Source organism: Oncorhynchus clarkii, chromosome 5 (genome assembly GCF_045791955.1).
Source record: "Oncorhynchus clarkii lewisi isolate Uvic-CL-2024 chromosome 5, UVic_Ocla_1.0, whole genome shotgun sequence".
NCBI classification, from domain to species: domain Eukaryota; kingdom Metazoa; phylum Chordata; class Actinopteri; order Salmoniformes; family Salmonidae; genus Oncorhynchus; species Oncorhynchus clarkii.
This window is the reverse complement of record NC_092151.1, coordinates 97602626-97620420: the sequence shown is the minus strand read 5'-3', so window position 1 is coordinate 97620420 and position 17795 is coordinate 97602626. Positions and strand designations below refer to the sequence as shown.

Genomic DNA, 17795 nt, shown 5'->3' with positions numbered 1-17795 from the left:
CCAGGAGATGTCATCAAGCCCCTCCCAACTGTATCAAGGGATGACACAGAGACCTCTGGCTCTGAGCAAGACAATGAGCCAGAGCTGCCAGGAGATGTCATCAAGCCCCTCCCTACTGTATCAAGGGATGACACAGAGACCTCTGGCTCTGAGCAAGACAATGAGCCAGAGCTGCCAGGAGATGTCATCAAGCCCCTCCCAACTGTATCAAGGGATGACACAGAGACCTCTGGCTCTGAGCAAGACAATGAGCCAGAGCTGCCAGGAGATGTCATCAAGCCCCTCCCAACTGTATCAAGGGATGACTCAGAGACCTCTGGCTCTGAGCAAGACAGTGAGCCAGAGCTGCCAGGAGATGTCATCAAGCCCCTCCCTACTGTATCAAGGGATGACTCAGAGACCTCTGGCTCTGAGCAAGACAGTGAGCCAGAGCTGCCAGGAGATGTCATCAAGCCCCTCCCAACTGTATCAAGGGATGACTCAGAGACCTCTGGCTCTGAGCAAGACAGTGAGCCAGAGCTGCCAGGAGATGTCATCAAGCCCCTCCCTACTGTATCAAGGGATGACTCAGAGACCTCTGGCTCTGAGCAAGACAGTGAGCCAGAGCTGCCAGGAGATGTCATCAAGCCCCTCCCAACTGCATCAAGCACCAGATGTGCTGTTCCAGAAGAACCCAACGGTAGGCCAGGCCTTTACTTAAACTACACATTTCAGTTAGCAGCTGTTATATTCTAATCTTGTGGATCCCTTAATTATGCATTTCCATGGAGATATGACACATTATTTAACATGTATTTCCAACATTTCAAGATCCAGAGAAGAGGGTCCTGTACAGCCGTGTTTGAAAACATTTCCCAGAGCTCAGCATGGTTCTAGGAAAAGGGCTTTCTCCAGCTCCTGGTATAAAGGACAATTCATGGCTTGAATGTTCTGTAAATCAAGATTCGACTTATTGTTTCGCCTGTCGGCATTTTTCTCTGCCCAATACACCTGAATCTGCCTTCACATCAGTCAGGTTTTTGTACCTGGGAAAAGGCGCTGTTTAAAGATTCTGGGTTTAATCTCCATTCGAATGCATAGCATCATATCAATGCTATGTATGCTTGGAATCAGCATCAAAGGGCTATTGACAGCAACTCATCAATGTTAGATGTCATGAATGAGGACCGGAAAAAGAAAGTGGAGGAAAACTGTACTGACATTAAAACAATTACAGATGTGCTCCTCTTAACTGCCACTCAAAATATAGCGCCGAGAGGTCAGCGAGAGTTCTTGAGGGCTGAGCTGAGAAAGCAATGCTGAGATGGTAGAAAGTGACGTTTTTAGTGTAATTTCAGATGAAACCAAAGATTTAAAGAAAGAAGTACATCATGTCTTTAGTTGTGAGGTACTATTACAACGAGGCCATCCACAAAATATTTTTACACTTTCAGTCAGCTGAAAGCTTAGATGCTGCAGGTCTCACATTGATTGCCTTGAAAAACACGGTCTGGACTACAGAAATAATCTGGTGGGGCAAGGCTGTGACGGTGCATCCGTCATGAGCAGAAAGCATTCTGGTGTGTCTGCACGGATTAAAAACAGTGCAAGATTTACATTTTATGTGCTGCAGAAGCTTTCTAACTTTGTGTCTGGCTCGTACGTTCATCTCCAGTGGCTTGCTGTTCAGAAAGAGCTGTATCCACAGCAGCAGCCCAGGGAACTACAGAGACTTACAGATGTAAGGTGGGCCTGCAGATACATGGCATGCTGTAATCTGAGGGACAGGCTTCCTGCAGTTCTGAGAGTGCTACAGGATATCACACTGGAAAATAGTAGTGATAGATGAGTGCAGGCAAGGGTCTGTCTTTCTCAGGGGCCTTCTTTCTTTTGGAAAGTGCTTGGTGATGCCAAACGTCTTTTGGCATGCTCCAACCAAGCTCTCTTGAGGTCTGTAGATCTAGTAGGTGCCCTTACAGACCCATTACAGGACTACAGAAGTGAGGGTTACTATGGAGAACTATGGAAAGAGATTACAGAGCATGGCAAAATAAGTGTACAAACAGTGTGTAAAAGTCTAAAACAAGCTTATGATTCCACAAATCATTGATGAGCACTGTAGGACAGAAAAAGTGACCAACGTGATGGTGAGAGCTTCCAAAGAGCTGTCTTTAATCAGGTGCTTGACAGTCTCACAGCTGAGCTGCAGAGGCGTTTTTCAAAAAAGGATTATGAAATAATGCAAAGGGCCCAGTCTCTCAACCCCAAGAGGACAACATTCTTCAATGTGAAACCTCTGTTTGCCTTTGCTCAGACCTTTGAGTCAGATTTAGAGGACCTCAAACATGAGGTTCATCAAACCAAGCGGCTTCTTGATAGGAGAGAAGTGGAAGGGACAGACCATCTACTCTCCTTGACTTGGTTGTGTTTCTAGAGCCTTATAAAGAGGTCTTCCATTAGCTATTTTGACTTTGTAAGATTTCTGTTACACCAGTCAGCAGTGCCTCCTGCGAGAGAAGCTTCTCAGCTTTAAAACTGATTAAAACCACCTTAGGATGACAGGTTAAGTCAGCTCAGAATTCTCAGTGTTGAGTCAAGGAGGGCACGCTCCCTCAACATGGATGAGTTTGTGAAACATTTTGCCAGTTCTCACCAGAGCCACAGAATTATGCTGTTTTAAATCTACCAGGGATAATTTGGCACTTAGGTGGGTCCCTCTGCTCATGATTAACCTGCAATGTGTACTAGCTAGTACACTGACATTCTAAAATGATCCATCCAAAGGGGATCATGTCACACAGATTTAAAATGGTCTTGATTAGGCCAATTCCAAAACTTTTCTTTGCTATTAGTTAACATAACATATACGAGCATAAATATGATACTGTAAGTTTATAATATTGATGGGCACAAATCCAGTCCATTTCTGCTTGATACCTGGTATGTCAAATTGCAGTGTTTTTTTTTGTTGTACATTTACTCATTTGTAAATAAACTAAATAAATAAACTATGCAATTTATGTAACACGCAAATGCTGTCTTTTCTCCTTGGTGCTTGAGCTTTATTTTCTGAAAGTATTTGAATGTTCAACACTTAGACAGTTGAAGTTGGAAGTTACACTTTGTAGAGCTATTAGAACTCGTTTTTCAACCACTCCACAAATTTCTTGTTAACAAACTAGTGTTGCCAAGTCTGTTAGGACATCTACTTTGTGCATGACAAGTAATTTTTCCAACAATTGTTTACAGACAGACTAATTCACTGTATCACAATTCCAGTGGGTCAGAAGTTTACATACACTAAGTTGACTGTGCCTTTAAACAGCTGGGCAAATTCCAGAAAATTGTCGTGGCTTTAGAAGCTTCTGATAGGCTAATTGACATCATGAGTCAATTGGAGGTGTACCTGTGGATGTATTTCAAGGCCTACCTTCAATCTCCGTGCCTCTTTGCTTGACATAATGGGAAAATCTAAAGAAATCGGCCAAGATGTCAGAATTATATTTCCACAAGTCTGGTTCATCCTTGGGAGTAATTTCCAAACGCCTGAAGGTACCTCGTTCATCTGTACAAACAGTACGCAAGTATAAACACCATGAGTCCGCTCAGGAAGGAGACGCGTTCTGTCTCCTAGAGATGAATTTACTTTGGTGCATGTATTTGGCTAAGGTGGATGTAAACTTCAACAACATAGCATGGCAGCAGCACAACAGGGTACAAACATTATTGGGCATAGACAACAATACATTACACATATATACACAATGTGACCAACAGGCACAACCACAGCGGACCTTTCTATGCTATCTGGGATCCTTGGGCTGTCCCAAATAACATTACCCCAGTAATCTGAAATGTAAAAGAGTTAGGTTGTGGACATCCCAAGGACCGCTGTGGTTGTGCCTGTTGGTCACATTGCGTTTTTGCTGCTGCCATGTTGTGTTGCTACCAAGCCGAGCAGAGCACAACAGGACAATCCCCATAGAAGTCCAATTAAAAAAAATGCTAATAATTGTTTCCCATCACTGACAGCTGAACATTTAATAATAATTCAATGCCTGCAATGCTTCTGGGTGACGTCATTTCTGCTAGCGCCAGTGCACACAGCGCTAGTGATCAGGCGTTACCGGCTCTGTCAAGCAGATTACATTAAAAACAACAGATGTCCATCTTGGAAGCAGTTCCCAGTTCTTTTATACCTCATTGACCTCTACAGCTGGAGCATCATGCCACGCCCCTTTTCTATAAGCCCCACCTCTCTGTTCCATAACATATCACTTTAGAGTGGTACCTGGTCAGATATACAGCATTGGTTCCCAGCCATGGGGGTACCTCAGGGACACTTCGGGCAGAGCAACATTTAGTTGGGAACCACTGATATAGAGAACACCTAATGATAAGGAAAGGGAGATACCTAGTCAGTTGTTCAACTGAAATGTGTCTTCCACATTTAACCCAACCCCTCTGAATCAGAGAGGTGCGGGGGGAGGCTTCCTTAATCGACACCCATGTCTTCGGCGCTCGGGGAACAGCGGGTTAACTGCCTTGCTAAGGGGCAGAATGACAGATGTTTACCTTGTCAGCTCGGGGATACGATCCAGCAACCTTTCAGTTACTGGCCCAACGTTGTAACTACTAGGCTGCCTGCAACTACCAAAATACATTTCAAATTAAAATAATTTATTAACATGTATACAAATAAAAAGCAGAGTAAAGGAATGTTCTCTACTTCAGTGTAATCAGTTGAGTATGTTAAGTATTAAAGTAGTATTGTAACAGGAGAAAGGGAGTGCTGCAAAAGGAATTGATCCGTGGCTCCTGCAGGCTCACATCACCTGCGTGTTATAGTACTGAAGAGATACATCATTTAAAGCAGTGCAGGAACTTGGTGGTGTTGACTTGTCTCTGTCTAGAGAAGCAGGCCTCCAGCCAGGTCTTCTGAACAGGAAGTGCATGAGGGTAATGACCAATCAGCTCCTGGAGCTCCTGGTGACACAGAAAATCATAGCAACATCAGAAGACTAGCATCATCAGACCATAGCAACATCAGGAGACTAGCATCATCAGACCATAGCAACATTACAAGACTAGCATCATCAGACCATAGCAATATCAGACTATAGCAACATCACAAGACTAGCATCATCAGACCATAGCAACATCACAAGACTAGCATCATCAGACCATAGCAACATCAGACTATAGCAACATCACAAGACTAGCATCATCAGACCATAGCAACATCACAAGACTAGCATCATCAGACCATAGCAACATCACAAGACTAGCATCATCAGACCATAGCAACATCAGACTATAGCAACATCACAAGACTAGCATCATCAGACCATAGCAACATCACAAGACTAGCATCATCAGACCATAGCAACATCACAAGACTAGCATCATCAGACCATAGCAACATCAGAAGACTAGCATCATCAGACCATAGCATCATCAGACCATAGCAACATCAGACCATAGCAACATCAGAAGACTAGCATCATCAGACCATAGCAACATCACAAGACCATAGCATCATCAGACCATAGCAACATCACAAGACTAGCATCATCAGACCATAGCAACATCACAAGACTAGCATCATCAGACCATAGCAACATCAGACTATAGCAACATCACAAGACTAGCATCATCAGACCATAGCAACATCACAAGACTAGCATCATTAGACCATAGCAACATCACAAGACTAGCATCATCAGACCATAGCAACATCAGAAGACTAGCATCATCAGACCATAGCAACATCAGACTATAGCAACATCACAAGACTAGCAACATCACAAGACTAGCATCATCAGACCATAGCAACATCACAAGACTAGCATCATCAGACCATAGCAACATCACAAGACTAGCAACATCAGACTATAGCAACATCACAAGACTAGCATCATCAGACCATAGCAACATCACAAGACTATCATCATCAGACCATAGCAATATCAGACTATAGCAACATCACGAGACTAGCATCATCAGACCATAGCAACATCACAAGACTAGCATCACCAGACCATAGCTACATCACAAGACTAGCATCATCAGACCATAGCATCATCAGACCATAGCAACATCACAAGACTAGCATCACCAGACCATAGCTACATCACAAGACTAGCATCATCAGACCATAGCAACATCACAAGACTAGCATCATCAGACCATAGCAACATCACAAGACTAGCATCATCAGACCATAGCAACATCACAAGACTAGCATCATCAGACCATAGCAACATCACAATACTAGCATCATCAGACCATAGCAACATCAGAAATATATGTGTCACTGTACATCAATGGTTTTCATGTTATAACCATGTTATAACCATCCTTGAAATTGTAAATGTAAGACTGACTGTTGAGGTCACCTGTGATTGGACAGGACTCTCCAGCTCTGTTACAATGTGTGTGACCTCTGAACTCATGATCTCCTCCTCGTCTCCTTCATATGTGATGAGGTAGCGGGCCAGTCTCTTCCTGTCTGAGGCTGTCAGGTTATAGAAGAACACATGAACTCCTCTCATGAAGTCAGGCAGAGCAGGTCCAGAGGGGCTGGGGGTCCTGCTGCTCTGATTGGCTGTCTCTCTTTCCTCAATCCCTCTGTCTGAGCTCTGATTGGCTGTCTCTCCTTCCTCACTCTCCCTGTCTGAGTCAGGGCCAGGATACTGTGGCACTGGGGGGGAGTGTGGAGGAGAGGGGGAGACTGAGACGGAGGTTGGGGAGGGGGAGACGGAGGATGGGGAGGGGGATGCTGCTGAGGTCTTGGAGCTAGAGGCTGAGGCCTTGGAGGTTGAGGCTGATGCTGTGGAGGGTGTTGTGGACGTACCTAAAGCAGAGGTAGAGACAGACCTGCTGTAGTAGTATCTGACAGACAGGCCAGTTAAGGACTAAACATCCTGGACAAAACAAAGCCATCACAGTTAAGACAAACACATTTAGCACTCGATCCCTTCAACAAATGCAATGCAGAGAAAAGGCCATTTGTCTGCTTCCCAAACGGAACCCTATTCTTTTAGAGCGCCCAGTTTATCAAAGGTGTTGTAAAAACGTGCCAATAACCAACTGACTGGCTTTATTGATGTCTATAGTATTCTCTCTGGTATCAAATCAAGCTTTATTTACCACATGCACTGAATACAAGAGTGTAGACTTTACCAGGAAATGCTGACTGACAAGCCCTTAACCAACAGTGCAGTTCAAGAAGAAGAAAGTATTTACCAAGTAGACTAAAATAAAAAGTAACACAATAAGAATAACAATAACGAGGCTTTATACAGGGGGTACTGGTACAGAGTCAATGTGGAGGCTTTATACAGGGGGTACTGGTACAGAGTCAATGTGGAGGCTATATACAGGGGGTACCGGTACAGAGTCAATGTGGAGGCTTTATACAGGGGGTACTGGTACAGAGTCAATGTGGAGGCTATATACAGGGGTACTGGTACAGAGTCAATGTGGAGGCTTTATACAGGGGGTACCGGTACAGAGTCAATGTGGAGGCTATATATAGGGGGTACCGGTACAGAGTCAATGTGGAGGCTTTATACAGGGGGTACTGGTACAGAGTCAATGTGGAGGCTATATACAGGGGTACTGGTACAGAGTCAATGTGGAGGGTATATACAGGGGGTACTGGTACAGAGTAAATGTGGAGGCTATATACAGGGGGTACTGGTACAGAGTCAATGTGGAGGCTATATACAGGGTGTACCGGTACAGAGTCAATGTGGAGGCTATATACAGGGGGTACTGGTACAGAGTCAATGTGGAGGCTATATACAGGGTGTACCGGTACAGAGTCAATGTGGAGGCTATATACAGGGGGTACCGATACAGAGTCAATGTGGAGGCTATATACAGGGGGTACCGATACAGAGTCAATGTGGAGGCTATATACAGGGTGTACCGGTACAGAGTCAATGTGGAGGCTATATACAGGGGGTACCGATACAGAGTCAATGTGGAGGCTTTATACAGGGGGTACTGGTACAGAGTCAATGTGGAGGCTTTATACAGGGGGTACTGGTACAGAGTCAATGTGGAGGCTTTATACAGGGGGTACTGGTACAGAGTCAATGTGGAGGCTTTATACAGGGGGTACTGGTACAGAGTCAATGTGGAGGCTATATACAGGTGGTACTGGTACAGAGTCAATGTGGAGGCTTTATACAGGGGGTACTGGTACAGAGTCAATGTGGAGGCTATATACAGGGGTACTGGTACAGAGTCAATGTGGAGGCTTTATACAGGGGGTACTGGTACAGAGTCAATGTGGAGGCTATATACAGGGGGTACCGGTACAGAGTCAATGTGGAGGCTTTATACAGGGGGTACTGGTACAGAGTCAATGTGGAGGCTATATACAGGGGGTACCGGTACAGAGTCAATGTGGAGGCTTTATACAGGGGGTACCGGTACAGAGTCAATGTGGAGGCTTTATACAGGGGGTACTGGTACAGAGTCAATGTGGAGGCTATATACAGGGGGTACCGGTACAGAGTCAATGTGGAGGCTTTATACAGGGGGTACTGGTACAGAGTCAATGTGGAGGCTATATACAGGGGTACTGGTACAGAGTCAATGTGGAGGCTTTATACAGGGGGTACCGGTACAGAGTCAATGTGGAGGCTATATATAGGGGGTACCGGTACAGAGTCAATGTGGAGGCTTTATACAGGGGGTACTGGTACAGAGTCAATGTGGAGGCTATATACAGGGGTACTGGTACAGAGTCAATGTGGAGGGTATATACAGGGGGTACTGGTACAGAGTCAATGTGGAGGCTATATACAGGGGGTACTGGTACAGAGTCAATGTGGAGGCTATATACAGGGTGTACCGGTACAGAGTCAATGTGGAGGCTATATACAGGGTGTACCGGTACAGAGTCAATGTGGAGGCTATATACAGGGGGTACCGGTACAGAGTCAATGTGGAGGCTTTATACAGGGGGTACCGGTACAGAGTCAATGTGGAGGCTTTATACAGGGGGTACTGGTACAGAGTCAATGTGGAGGCTATATACAGGGGGTACCGGTACAGAGTCAATGTGGAGGCTTTATACAGGGGGTACTGGTACAGAGTCAATGTGGAGGCTATATACAGGGGTACTGGTACAGAGTCAATGTGGAGGCTTTATACAGGGGGTACCGGTACAGAGTCAATGTGGAGGCTATATATAGGGGGTACCGGTACAGAGTCAATGTGGAGGCTTTATACAGGGGGTACTGGTACAGAGTCAATGTGGAGGCTATATACAGGGGTACTGGTACAGAGTCAATGTGGAGGGTATATACAGGGGGTACTGGTACAGAGTCAATGTGGAGGCTATATACAGGGGGTACTGGTACAGAGTCAATGTGGAGGCTATATACAGGGTGTACCGGTACAGAGTCAATGTGGAGGCTATATACAGGGGGTACTGGTACAGAGTCAATGTGGAGGCTATATACAGGGTGTACCGGTACAGAGTCAATGTGGAGGCTATATACAGGGGGTACCGATACAGAGTCAATGTGGAGGCTATATACAGGGTGTACCGGTACAGAGTCAATGTGGAGGCTATATACAGGGGGTACTGGTACAGTACGGGAGGATGCTGTTGATGTGAGTCATGACCAGCCTTTCAAAGCACTTCATGGCTACCGACGTGAATGCCACGGGGCGGGAATCATGTAGGCAGGTTGCCTTCACTTCATCGGGCACAGGGACTATGGTGGTCTGCTTGAAACATGTAGGTATTATAGACTCGGTCAGGGAGAGGTTGAAAATGTCAGTGAAGACACTTGACAGTTGGTTCGCGCATGCTCTGAGTACACGTCCTGATAATCCGTCTGGCCCAGCGGCTTTGTGAATGTTAAAGGTTTTGTTCATATCGGCTACCGAGAGCGTTATCACACAGTCATCCAGAACAGCTGGTGCTCTCGTGCATGCGTGTTGCTTGCCTCGAAGCGAGCATAAAAGTATGCAATCTGGTTTCCGCTCAGGCTATGGATGTGTCACTGCAACCTTAAAGGTCCTCAATGATGTCACCATTGCCCTTGATTCGAAGCAATGTTGTGCTGCTATTTTTATTGACTTGGCCAAAGCTTTTTTACGGTAGACCATTCCATTCTTGTGGGCCGGCTAAGGAGTATTGGTGTCTCTAAGGGGTCTTTGGCCTGGTTTGCAAACTACCTCTCTCAAAGAGTGCAGTGTATAAAGTCAGAAAATCTGCTGTCTCAGCCACTGCCTGTCATCAAGGGAGTTTCCCAAATGGCTCAATCCTAGGCCCCACATTGTAGGATTTTTAATGAATTTATTTGCAAATTATGGTGGAAAATAAGTATTTGGTCAATAACAAAAGTTTATCTCAATACTTTGTTATATACCCTTTGTTGGCAATGACAGAGGTCAAACGTTTTCTGTAAGTCTTCACAAGGTTTTCACACACTGTTGCTGGTATTTTGGCCCATTCCTCCATGCAGATCTCCTCTAGAGCAGTGATGTTTTGGGGCTGTTGCTGGGCAACACGGACTTTCAACTCCCTTCAAAGATTTTCTATGGGGTTGAGATCTGGAGACTGGCTAGGCCACTCCAGGACCTTGAAATGCTTACGAAGCCACTCCTTCGTTGCCCGGGCGGTGTGTTTGGGATCATTGTCATGCTGAAAGACCCAGCCACGTTTCATCTTCAATGCCCTTGCTGATGGAAGGAGGTTTTCACTCAAAATCTCACGATACATGGCCCCATTCATTCTTTCCTTTACACGGATCAGTCGTCCTGGTCCCTTTGCAGAAAAACAGCCCCAAAGCATGATGTTTCCACCCCCATGCTTCACAGTAGGTATGGTGTTCTTTGGATGCAACTCAGCATTCTTTGTCCTCCAAACACAACGAGTTGAGTTTTTATCAAAAAGTTATATTTTGGTTTCATCTGACCATATGACATTCTCCCAATCTTCTTCTGGATCATCCAAATGCTCTCTAGCTAACTTCAGACAGGCCTGGACATGTACTGGCTTAAGCAGGGGGACACGTCTGGCACTGCAGGATTTGAGTCCCTGGCGGCGTAGTGTGCTAGGCTTTGTTACTTTGGTCCCAGCTCTCTGCAGGTCATTCACTAGGTCCCCCCGTGTGGTTCTGGGATTTTTGCTCACCGTTCTTGTGGTCATTTTGACCCCACGGGGTGAGATCTTGCGTGGAGCCCCAGATCAAGGGAGATTATCAGTGGGGTACATGGACAAGGATACATGGGGTTGTTAGGGTTAGTAAAGGAGTAGAAAGGATACATGGAGGTGTGTTAGGGTTAGTAAAGGAGAAGAAAGGATACATGGAGGTGTGTACCCCTCTGGAGGCCAGATGTTTTCTGATGAGTCTCTCTGTTCCATACCAGTTAAACCCTCTGGTGGAGTGGCCAATACGGGGGAGGTGGACGCTAGCTAGGGGAGAGGAGAGAGGTGTATGAGAGGGAAATAAGGAGACAAATTAAATCTTTCGTGACTCAAATCAGCATCTTTAGTGACGTGTACAGCAGAGTAAATGGTCTCTTACTCCAACTACACACAGACAGACATAGACACACACACAGACAGACAGACAGACATAGACAGACATAGACAGAGACAGACAGACTACCCTTGTTAGTCTTGGCGACCCTGTAGATTTTCTGGAGTCCTTCTTCCAGAGCAGAGAGATGGATCCCTGACAGGCTGTTGTCTCTGGCTCTCTGCTGGGCCACTATCAGGGCCACCTGAGGACAGACAGACACATCAGAACAACTTGGGGACGGACGGACAGACACATCAGAACAACCTGGGGACGGACGGACAGACACATCAGAACAACCTGGGGACGGACGGACGGACGGACAGAACACATCACATCACATCAGGGTCATCTGAGAACAGGAGGGAGGGAACAAATCACTCATTATACAAATCAGGTACATCATCATCATAATTACACAGGTATCTTAATTATGTCAGAGCAGAATGTCCCGACTTTCTGACGAATGTGATTACCTTTGGGCACACACAGGAACATACAGCGCCTACAGAAAGCATTCATACCCTTTGACTTATTCCACATCTTGTTGTGTTACCGCCTGAATTCAAATTGATTAAACAGATTTTTTTTCTACACAATACCCCATAATGACCAAGTCAAAACATGTTTTTAGATTTATTTTGCTAATCATTGAAAATTAAATACATAAATATCTCATTTAGAGATGTATCCACACCCCTGACTCAATACTTTGTAGAAGCACCTTTGGCAGCGATTACAGCTGTGAGTCTTTCTGGGTAAGTTTCTAGAACTTTCCACACCTGGATTGTGCAACATTTGCACGTTATTATTTTCTATCTCAAATTGGTTGTTGATCATTGTTATCTTCAGGTCTTGTCATAGATTTTCAACCAGATTTAAGTCAAAACTGTAACTGCCACTGATGAATATTCACCGTCTTCTTGGTAAGCAATTCCAGTGTAGATTTGGCCTAGGTGCTTTAGGTTCTTGTCCTGATGAAAGGTGAAGCCATCTCCCAGTGTCTGGTGGAAAGCAGACCTGAACCAGGTTTTCCTTTTTGCCTGTGCTTAGCTCCATTCCATTTATTTTCTATCCTGAAAAACTCACTAGCCCTTAATGATAACAAGCATACCCATAACACTGTGCTTGAAAATATGGAGAGTGGTACTCAGTAATGTGTTGTATTGGATTTGCCCGAAACATAACACTTTGTATTCAGGACAAAAAGTGAATTGCGTTGCCATATTTTTACAGTATTACTTTAGTCCCTTGTTGCAAACAGGGTACATGTTTTGGAATATTTGTATTCTGTACAGGCTTCGTTCTTTTCACTCTCAATTAGTTTAGTATTGTGGAGTAACTACAATGTTGTTGATCCCTCCTCAGTTTTCTCCTGTCACAGCCATTAAACTCTAACTGTTTTAAAGTCACCATTGGCCTCATGGTGAGCAGTTTCCTTCTTCTCCGGCAACTGAGTTAGGAAGGACGCCTGTATCTTTGTAGTGACTGGGTGTATTGATACACCATCCAAAGTGTAACTAATAACTTCACCATGATCAAAGGGATATTCAATGACTGCTTTTTTTTTTAACCATCTACCAATAGGTGCTTTTCTTTGCGAGGAGTTGGAAAACCGCCCTGGTCTTTGTGGTTGAATCTCTGTGAAATTCACTGCTGGACTGAGGGACCTTACAGATAATTGTATCTGTGGGGTACAGAGATGAGGGACCTTACAGATAATTGTATCTGTGGGGTACAGAGATGAGGGACCTCACAGATAATTGTATGTGTAGGGTACAGAGATGAGGGACCTAACAGATAATTGTATGTGTGGGGTACAGAGATGAGGGACCTTACAGATAATTGTATCTGTGGGGTACAGAGATGGGGTAGTCATTCAGAAATCTTGTTAAACCACCTTATTGCACACAGAGTGAGTCCATGACACTTATTATGTTAAGCACATTTTTACTCCTGAAAATGTTTAGGCTTGCCATAACAAAGGGGTTGAATACTACTTATTGACTCAAAACAATTCAGCTACACATTTGTATTAATTAGTAAAAATGTGAAAAAACACAATTCCACTTTTACATTATGGGGTATTGTGTTTAGGCCAGTGACAAAATCTGAGTTTATCCCATTTTATATGCAAGCTGTAACACAACAAAATGTGGAAAAAGTCACGTGGTGTGAATACTTTCTGAAGGCTCTATAGCTTTAACACTCTGAGAAGATGTTAGGGCATAGACACGTACTGCGTGAGAGGGGGTGTGTGTGTGCTTATGTAACAGGTGGGATCTGAACCCACCTCAACATCAACCATTAGACCTAGAGGAAATTTCCTCATGAGGGTGACACAGACAGGTCTACGTCATCTCTGCTACACTTACCTGGTCTTGGCCATCCAGTCTGGACTGTTTATCATCAACAGGAAACAGCAACACTGATCCCAGCTCCAAGTCTGAAACAGAAAGAACTCTGATTTACTGGTGTGTGATGGCAGGACAGCACAGGTAGTACAGTTACAACTAGGTCTAAGGCACTGGAGGCCATTAGATTAGACATTAGAACCAGGGCTGATGTAGAGCCAGTAGACAGAGACATCGAGAACATTTTTCCTGAGCGTTATTGAGGGAATTAAGAAGCAAAATGTGGTTTTCCATCAAAATGAGAATTACTGTGAGCTAATAAAGGAGATTGCATATGTTGCAAGATAACATATCATTTTCCATTGATGGATGTCGATTTAACCCGTTTGACTGCTATCGATTGGCATGTACAGTACATAGCTATAGATATATCCTGATTGGCATGTACAGTACATAGCTATAGATATATCCTGATTGGCATGTACAGTACATAGCTATAGATAAATCCTGATTGGCATGTACCGTCGTGGCCAAAAGTTTTGAGAATGACACAAATATTAATTTCCACAAAGTTTGCTGCCTCAGTGTCTTTAGATATTTTTGTCAGATGTTACTACGGATACTGAAGTATAATTACAAGCATTTCATAAGTGTCAAAGGATTTTATTGACAATTACATGAAGTTGATGCAGAGTGTCAATATTTGCAGTGTTGACCCTTCTTTTTCAAGACCTCTGCAATCCGCCCTCGCATGCTGTCAATTAACTTCTGGGCCACATCCTGACTGATGGCAGCCCATTCTTGCATAATCAATGCTTGGAGTTTGTCAGAATTTATGGGTTTTTGTTTGTCCACCCGCCTCTTGAGGATTGACCACAAGTTCTCAATAGGATTAAGGTCTGGGGAGTTTCCTGGCCATGGACCCAAAACATCAATGTTTTGTTCTCCGAGCCACTTAGTTATCACTTTTGCCTTATGGCAAGGTGCTCCATCATGCTGGAAAAGGCATTGTTCGTCACCAAACTGTTTCTGAATGGTTGGGAGAAGTTGCTCTCGGAGGATGTGTTGGTACCATTCTATATTCATGGCATTCTCAAAACTTTTGGCCACGACTGTGCTGAATCATAAGTAAGGCTCAGGTTTTTGCAGACGCAAGGAGGTTACGGCTGTTCAGAATGATATGATACAAGGTTATGATTAATAAGTTTACTGTTTATAGATGTGAAAAGGTAAAGGCCGTATAGAGTTTAATTCAGGAGATGGTAACTCTTTAAAGAACCTCTCTCGTGGTGCCCCAGATCCTAATGAGTTAATTGTTACATGATGAATTTAACAATTAAACATATTTAGTTAATTAGATAAATAACGGTCCTCAGATTAATGTTAAAGTCAAGTCGCGACGTTAATGGGGCGGCAGGGTAGCCTAGTGGTTAGAGCATTGGACTAGTAACCGAAAGGTTGCAAGATCGAATCCCCGAGCTGACAAGGTCTGTCGTTCTGCCCCTGAACAAGGCAGTTAACCCACTGTTCCTAGGCCGTCATTTAAAATAAGAATTTGTTCTTAACTGACTTGCCTAGTTAAATAAATGTACAAATTTGATAAATAACTGTCCTCACGACAACATATTTATTGTATCAAATGGGGGCCATTAGCCCACAAAAGCATAGACAATTATATTTGATGGCCAACCGATGTAAATTTATCATTCTCCACATTAATGTTAGTTCCATTGTGGACCTTTCCCCGATAACAGAAGTATACGAGGGAGATCCAAAGCAGCACTCGACACAACAACTGAGCCGTGACTTGATACTGTTTTCCAGAAGCAAAGTCCATATTAGAATGGAGTTAAAACCACCTCTTCTGAGCAAATGTATCTAACGGGCTCTCGTGTGCCTCGTCCATTTAAATGCTTTCCCAGTGCGTTTGCCCGCCGCATCAGTTCTATCTAACGGGCTCTCGTGTGCCTCGTCCATTTAAATGCTTTCCCAGTGCGTTTGCCCGCCGCATCAGTTCTATCTAACGGGCTCTCGTGTGCCTCGTCCATTTAAATGCTTTCCCAGTGCGTTTGCCCGCCGCATCAGTTCTATCTAACGGGCTCTCGTGTGCCTCGTCCATTTAAATGCTTTCCCAGTGCGTTTGCCCGCCGCATCAGTTCTATCTAACGGGCTCTCGTGTGCCTCGTCCATTTAAATGCTTTCCCAGTGCGTTTGCCCGCCGCATCAGTTCTATCTAACGGGCTCTCGTGTGCCTCGTCCATTTAAATGCTTTCCCAGTGCGTTTGCCCGCCGCATCAGTTCTATCTAACGGGCTCTCGTGTGCCTCGTCCATTTAAATGCTTTCCCAGTGCGTTTGCCCGCCGCATCAGTTCTATCTAACGGGCTCTCGTGTGCCTCGTCCATTTAAATGCTTTCCCAGTGCGTTTGCCCGCCGCATCAGTTCTATCACGTTAATATTATTTTCTTTCTTTTTTGTTGTTGTTGATTTTTACCCCCCTTTTTCTCCCCAATTTCGTGGTATCCAATTGTTAGTAGCTACTATCTTGTCTCAACCCCCGTACGGGCTCGGGAGAGACGAAGGTTGAACCCAGAGCCTCTGGTGGCACAGCCCTTAACCACTGCGCCACCCGGGAGGCCCACGTTAATATTCTTTAAGGAAAAAGGGTTTGTGACCCTGGACGATGTGAGCTCACCTTTCATCTTTCCAGCCAGCTCATATTGTTTACATGGTGCATCTGACCTGTTCTCCAATGCTGTGAAGAGACCACCTCTACCCCACCGGCCAGAGTCATCTACAAGATGCCAGGGCATAAACACAGACATTGACGTTTTCAATACAATGTTTTCATGTTTGTATGCGCTCTCTTTCTTTGCTGTAAGCAATGTAATAACCAAAATGAATGTTTTAATATCAGAATGATTCCATACCAACACAGTGCACTATGATGGCATCTTCCTGGTTGGCGTAGGGGTGTGTGACATCGCCCAACACGTAACTAATAGCAGAGTGTTCTGAATCTGTAGAGGTCACACTGAGGTCATCAGCCTCCTCCTCCTCCTCGCTCTCCACAGAGGGCAAACACAGGGACCTGTACCCACTGGACTCCCACCATGCCATCCTGCAACACAGACGCCTCATTATACCAGAACCAGAACTAGGGTCTATGTTGCAGGTGTCTATCCCACGATCAGGGTCATATTCATTAATGCACACCGTTGCAAACCATAGCAAAATATTTTGTAACAGAAACAAGTTTTCTTATTTGAAAATGTTATTTAGTCCTTCCCTGTTTCAGTCAGTTTTCTGCTGTTTGGTTTCTTGTGAAAATGACTTTGTTCTTACTTCTTCCTGTGTTTGTTCTCCTGTAGTCTCCTCCTCTTGTCCTCCTGTACTCTGGCCCTCTTAGCTGCAGCCTCCTCCCTCTCTTTCAGGTCAGTCTCAGTCAAGGCCTTCCTCTTCCTCATGGGGGCCAACAGGGGCCCGGACAGACACACCTGAGGGGCCACTGAACATCAGCCAAGAGACATAAGTTGTCCCCCAAATTACACGCTATTCCCTATATAGTACACTACTTTAGACCAGGGCCCATAGGACTCTGTTGAAAAGTAGTGCACTATATAGGGAATACTGTGCCCTGGGCCCATAGGATGGTCTAAAGTGGTGCACTTTATAGGGAGTAAGGTGCCATTTGGAAGACATACTATAACTTCAGCCAACAGACAGACAGTATACAGTACATGGCTTAGCCAATCACAGACAATTGACAATGCATAGTCTGCCCAATTTCAACAACATACCCTGTCTGTCTGTCTGTCTGTCTGTCTGTCTGTATGTCTGTCTGTCTGTCATTACACTCCAACAACATACCCTGTCTGTCTGCCTGACATTACACTCCAACAACATACC

General features: G+C 44.6%; 1 protein-coding gene across 3 annotated transcripts in view; it reads right to left on the bottom strand.

Annotated features, from left to right (window-relative positions):
• Positions 1 to 4642: 4642 nt before the first annotated feature.
• The window catches only part of LOC139409600 (chromodomain helicase DNA binding protein 1-like), a 46497-nt gene continuing 33344 nt past the window's right edge, over positions 4643 to 17795 (bottom strand). The window contains exons 17-24 of one of the 3 annotated variants that reach the window (XR_011634433.1): positions 17232 to 17383; positions 16817 to 17007; positions 16582 to 16680; positions 13910 to 13980; positions 11625 to 11739; positions 11320 to 11424; positions 6378 to 6873; positions 4643 to 4965 (exon numbers count right to left, since the gene is read on the bottom strand). Coding sequence is in view for 2 of the 3 variants with exons in the window: in XM_071155007.1 (XP_071011108.1) it covers positions 4843 to 4965; positions 6378 to 6873; positions 11320 to 11428; positions 11625 to 11739; positions 13910 to 13980; positions 16582 to 16680; positions 16817 to 17007; positions 17232 to 17383 (1356 nt within the window). In the remaining variant the exon portion in view is untranslated. Of the gene's footprint in view, positions 4966 to 6377; positions 6874 to 11319; positions 11429 to 11624; positions 11740 to 13909; positions 13981 to 16581; positions 16681 to 16816; positions 17008 to 17231; positions 17384 to 17795 lie in introns of those variants that run through there. The other 2 variants (XM_071155007.1, XM_071155008.1) reach the window with 2 other exon arrangements.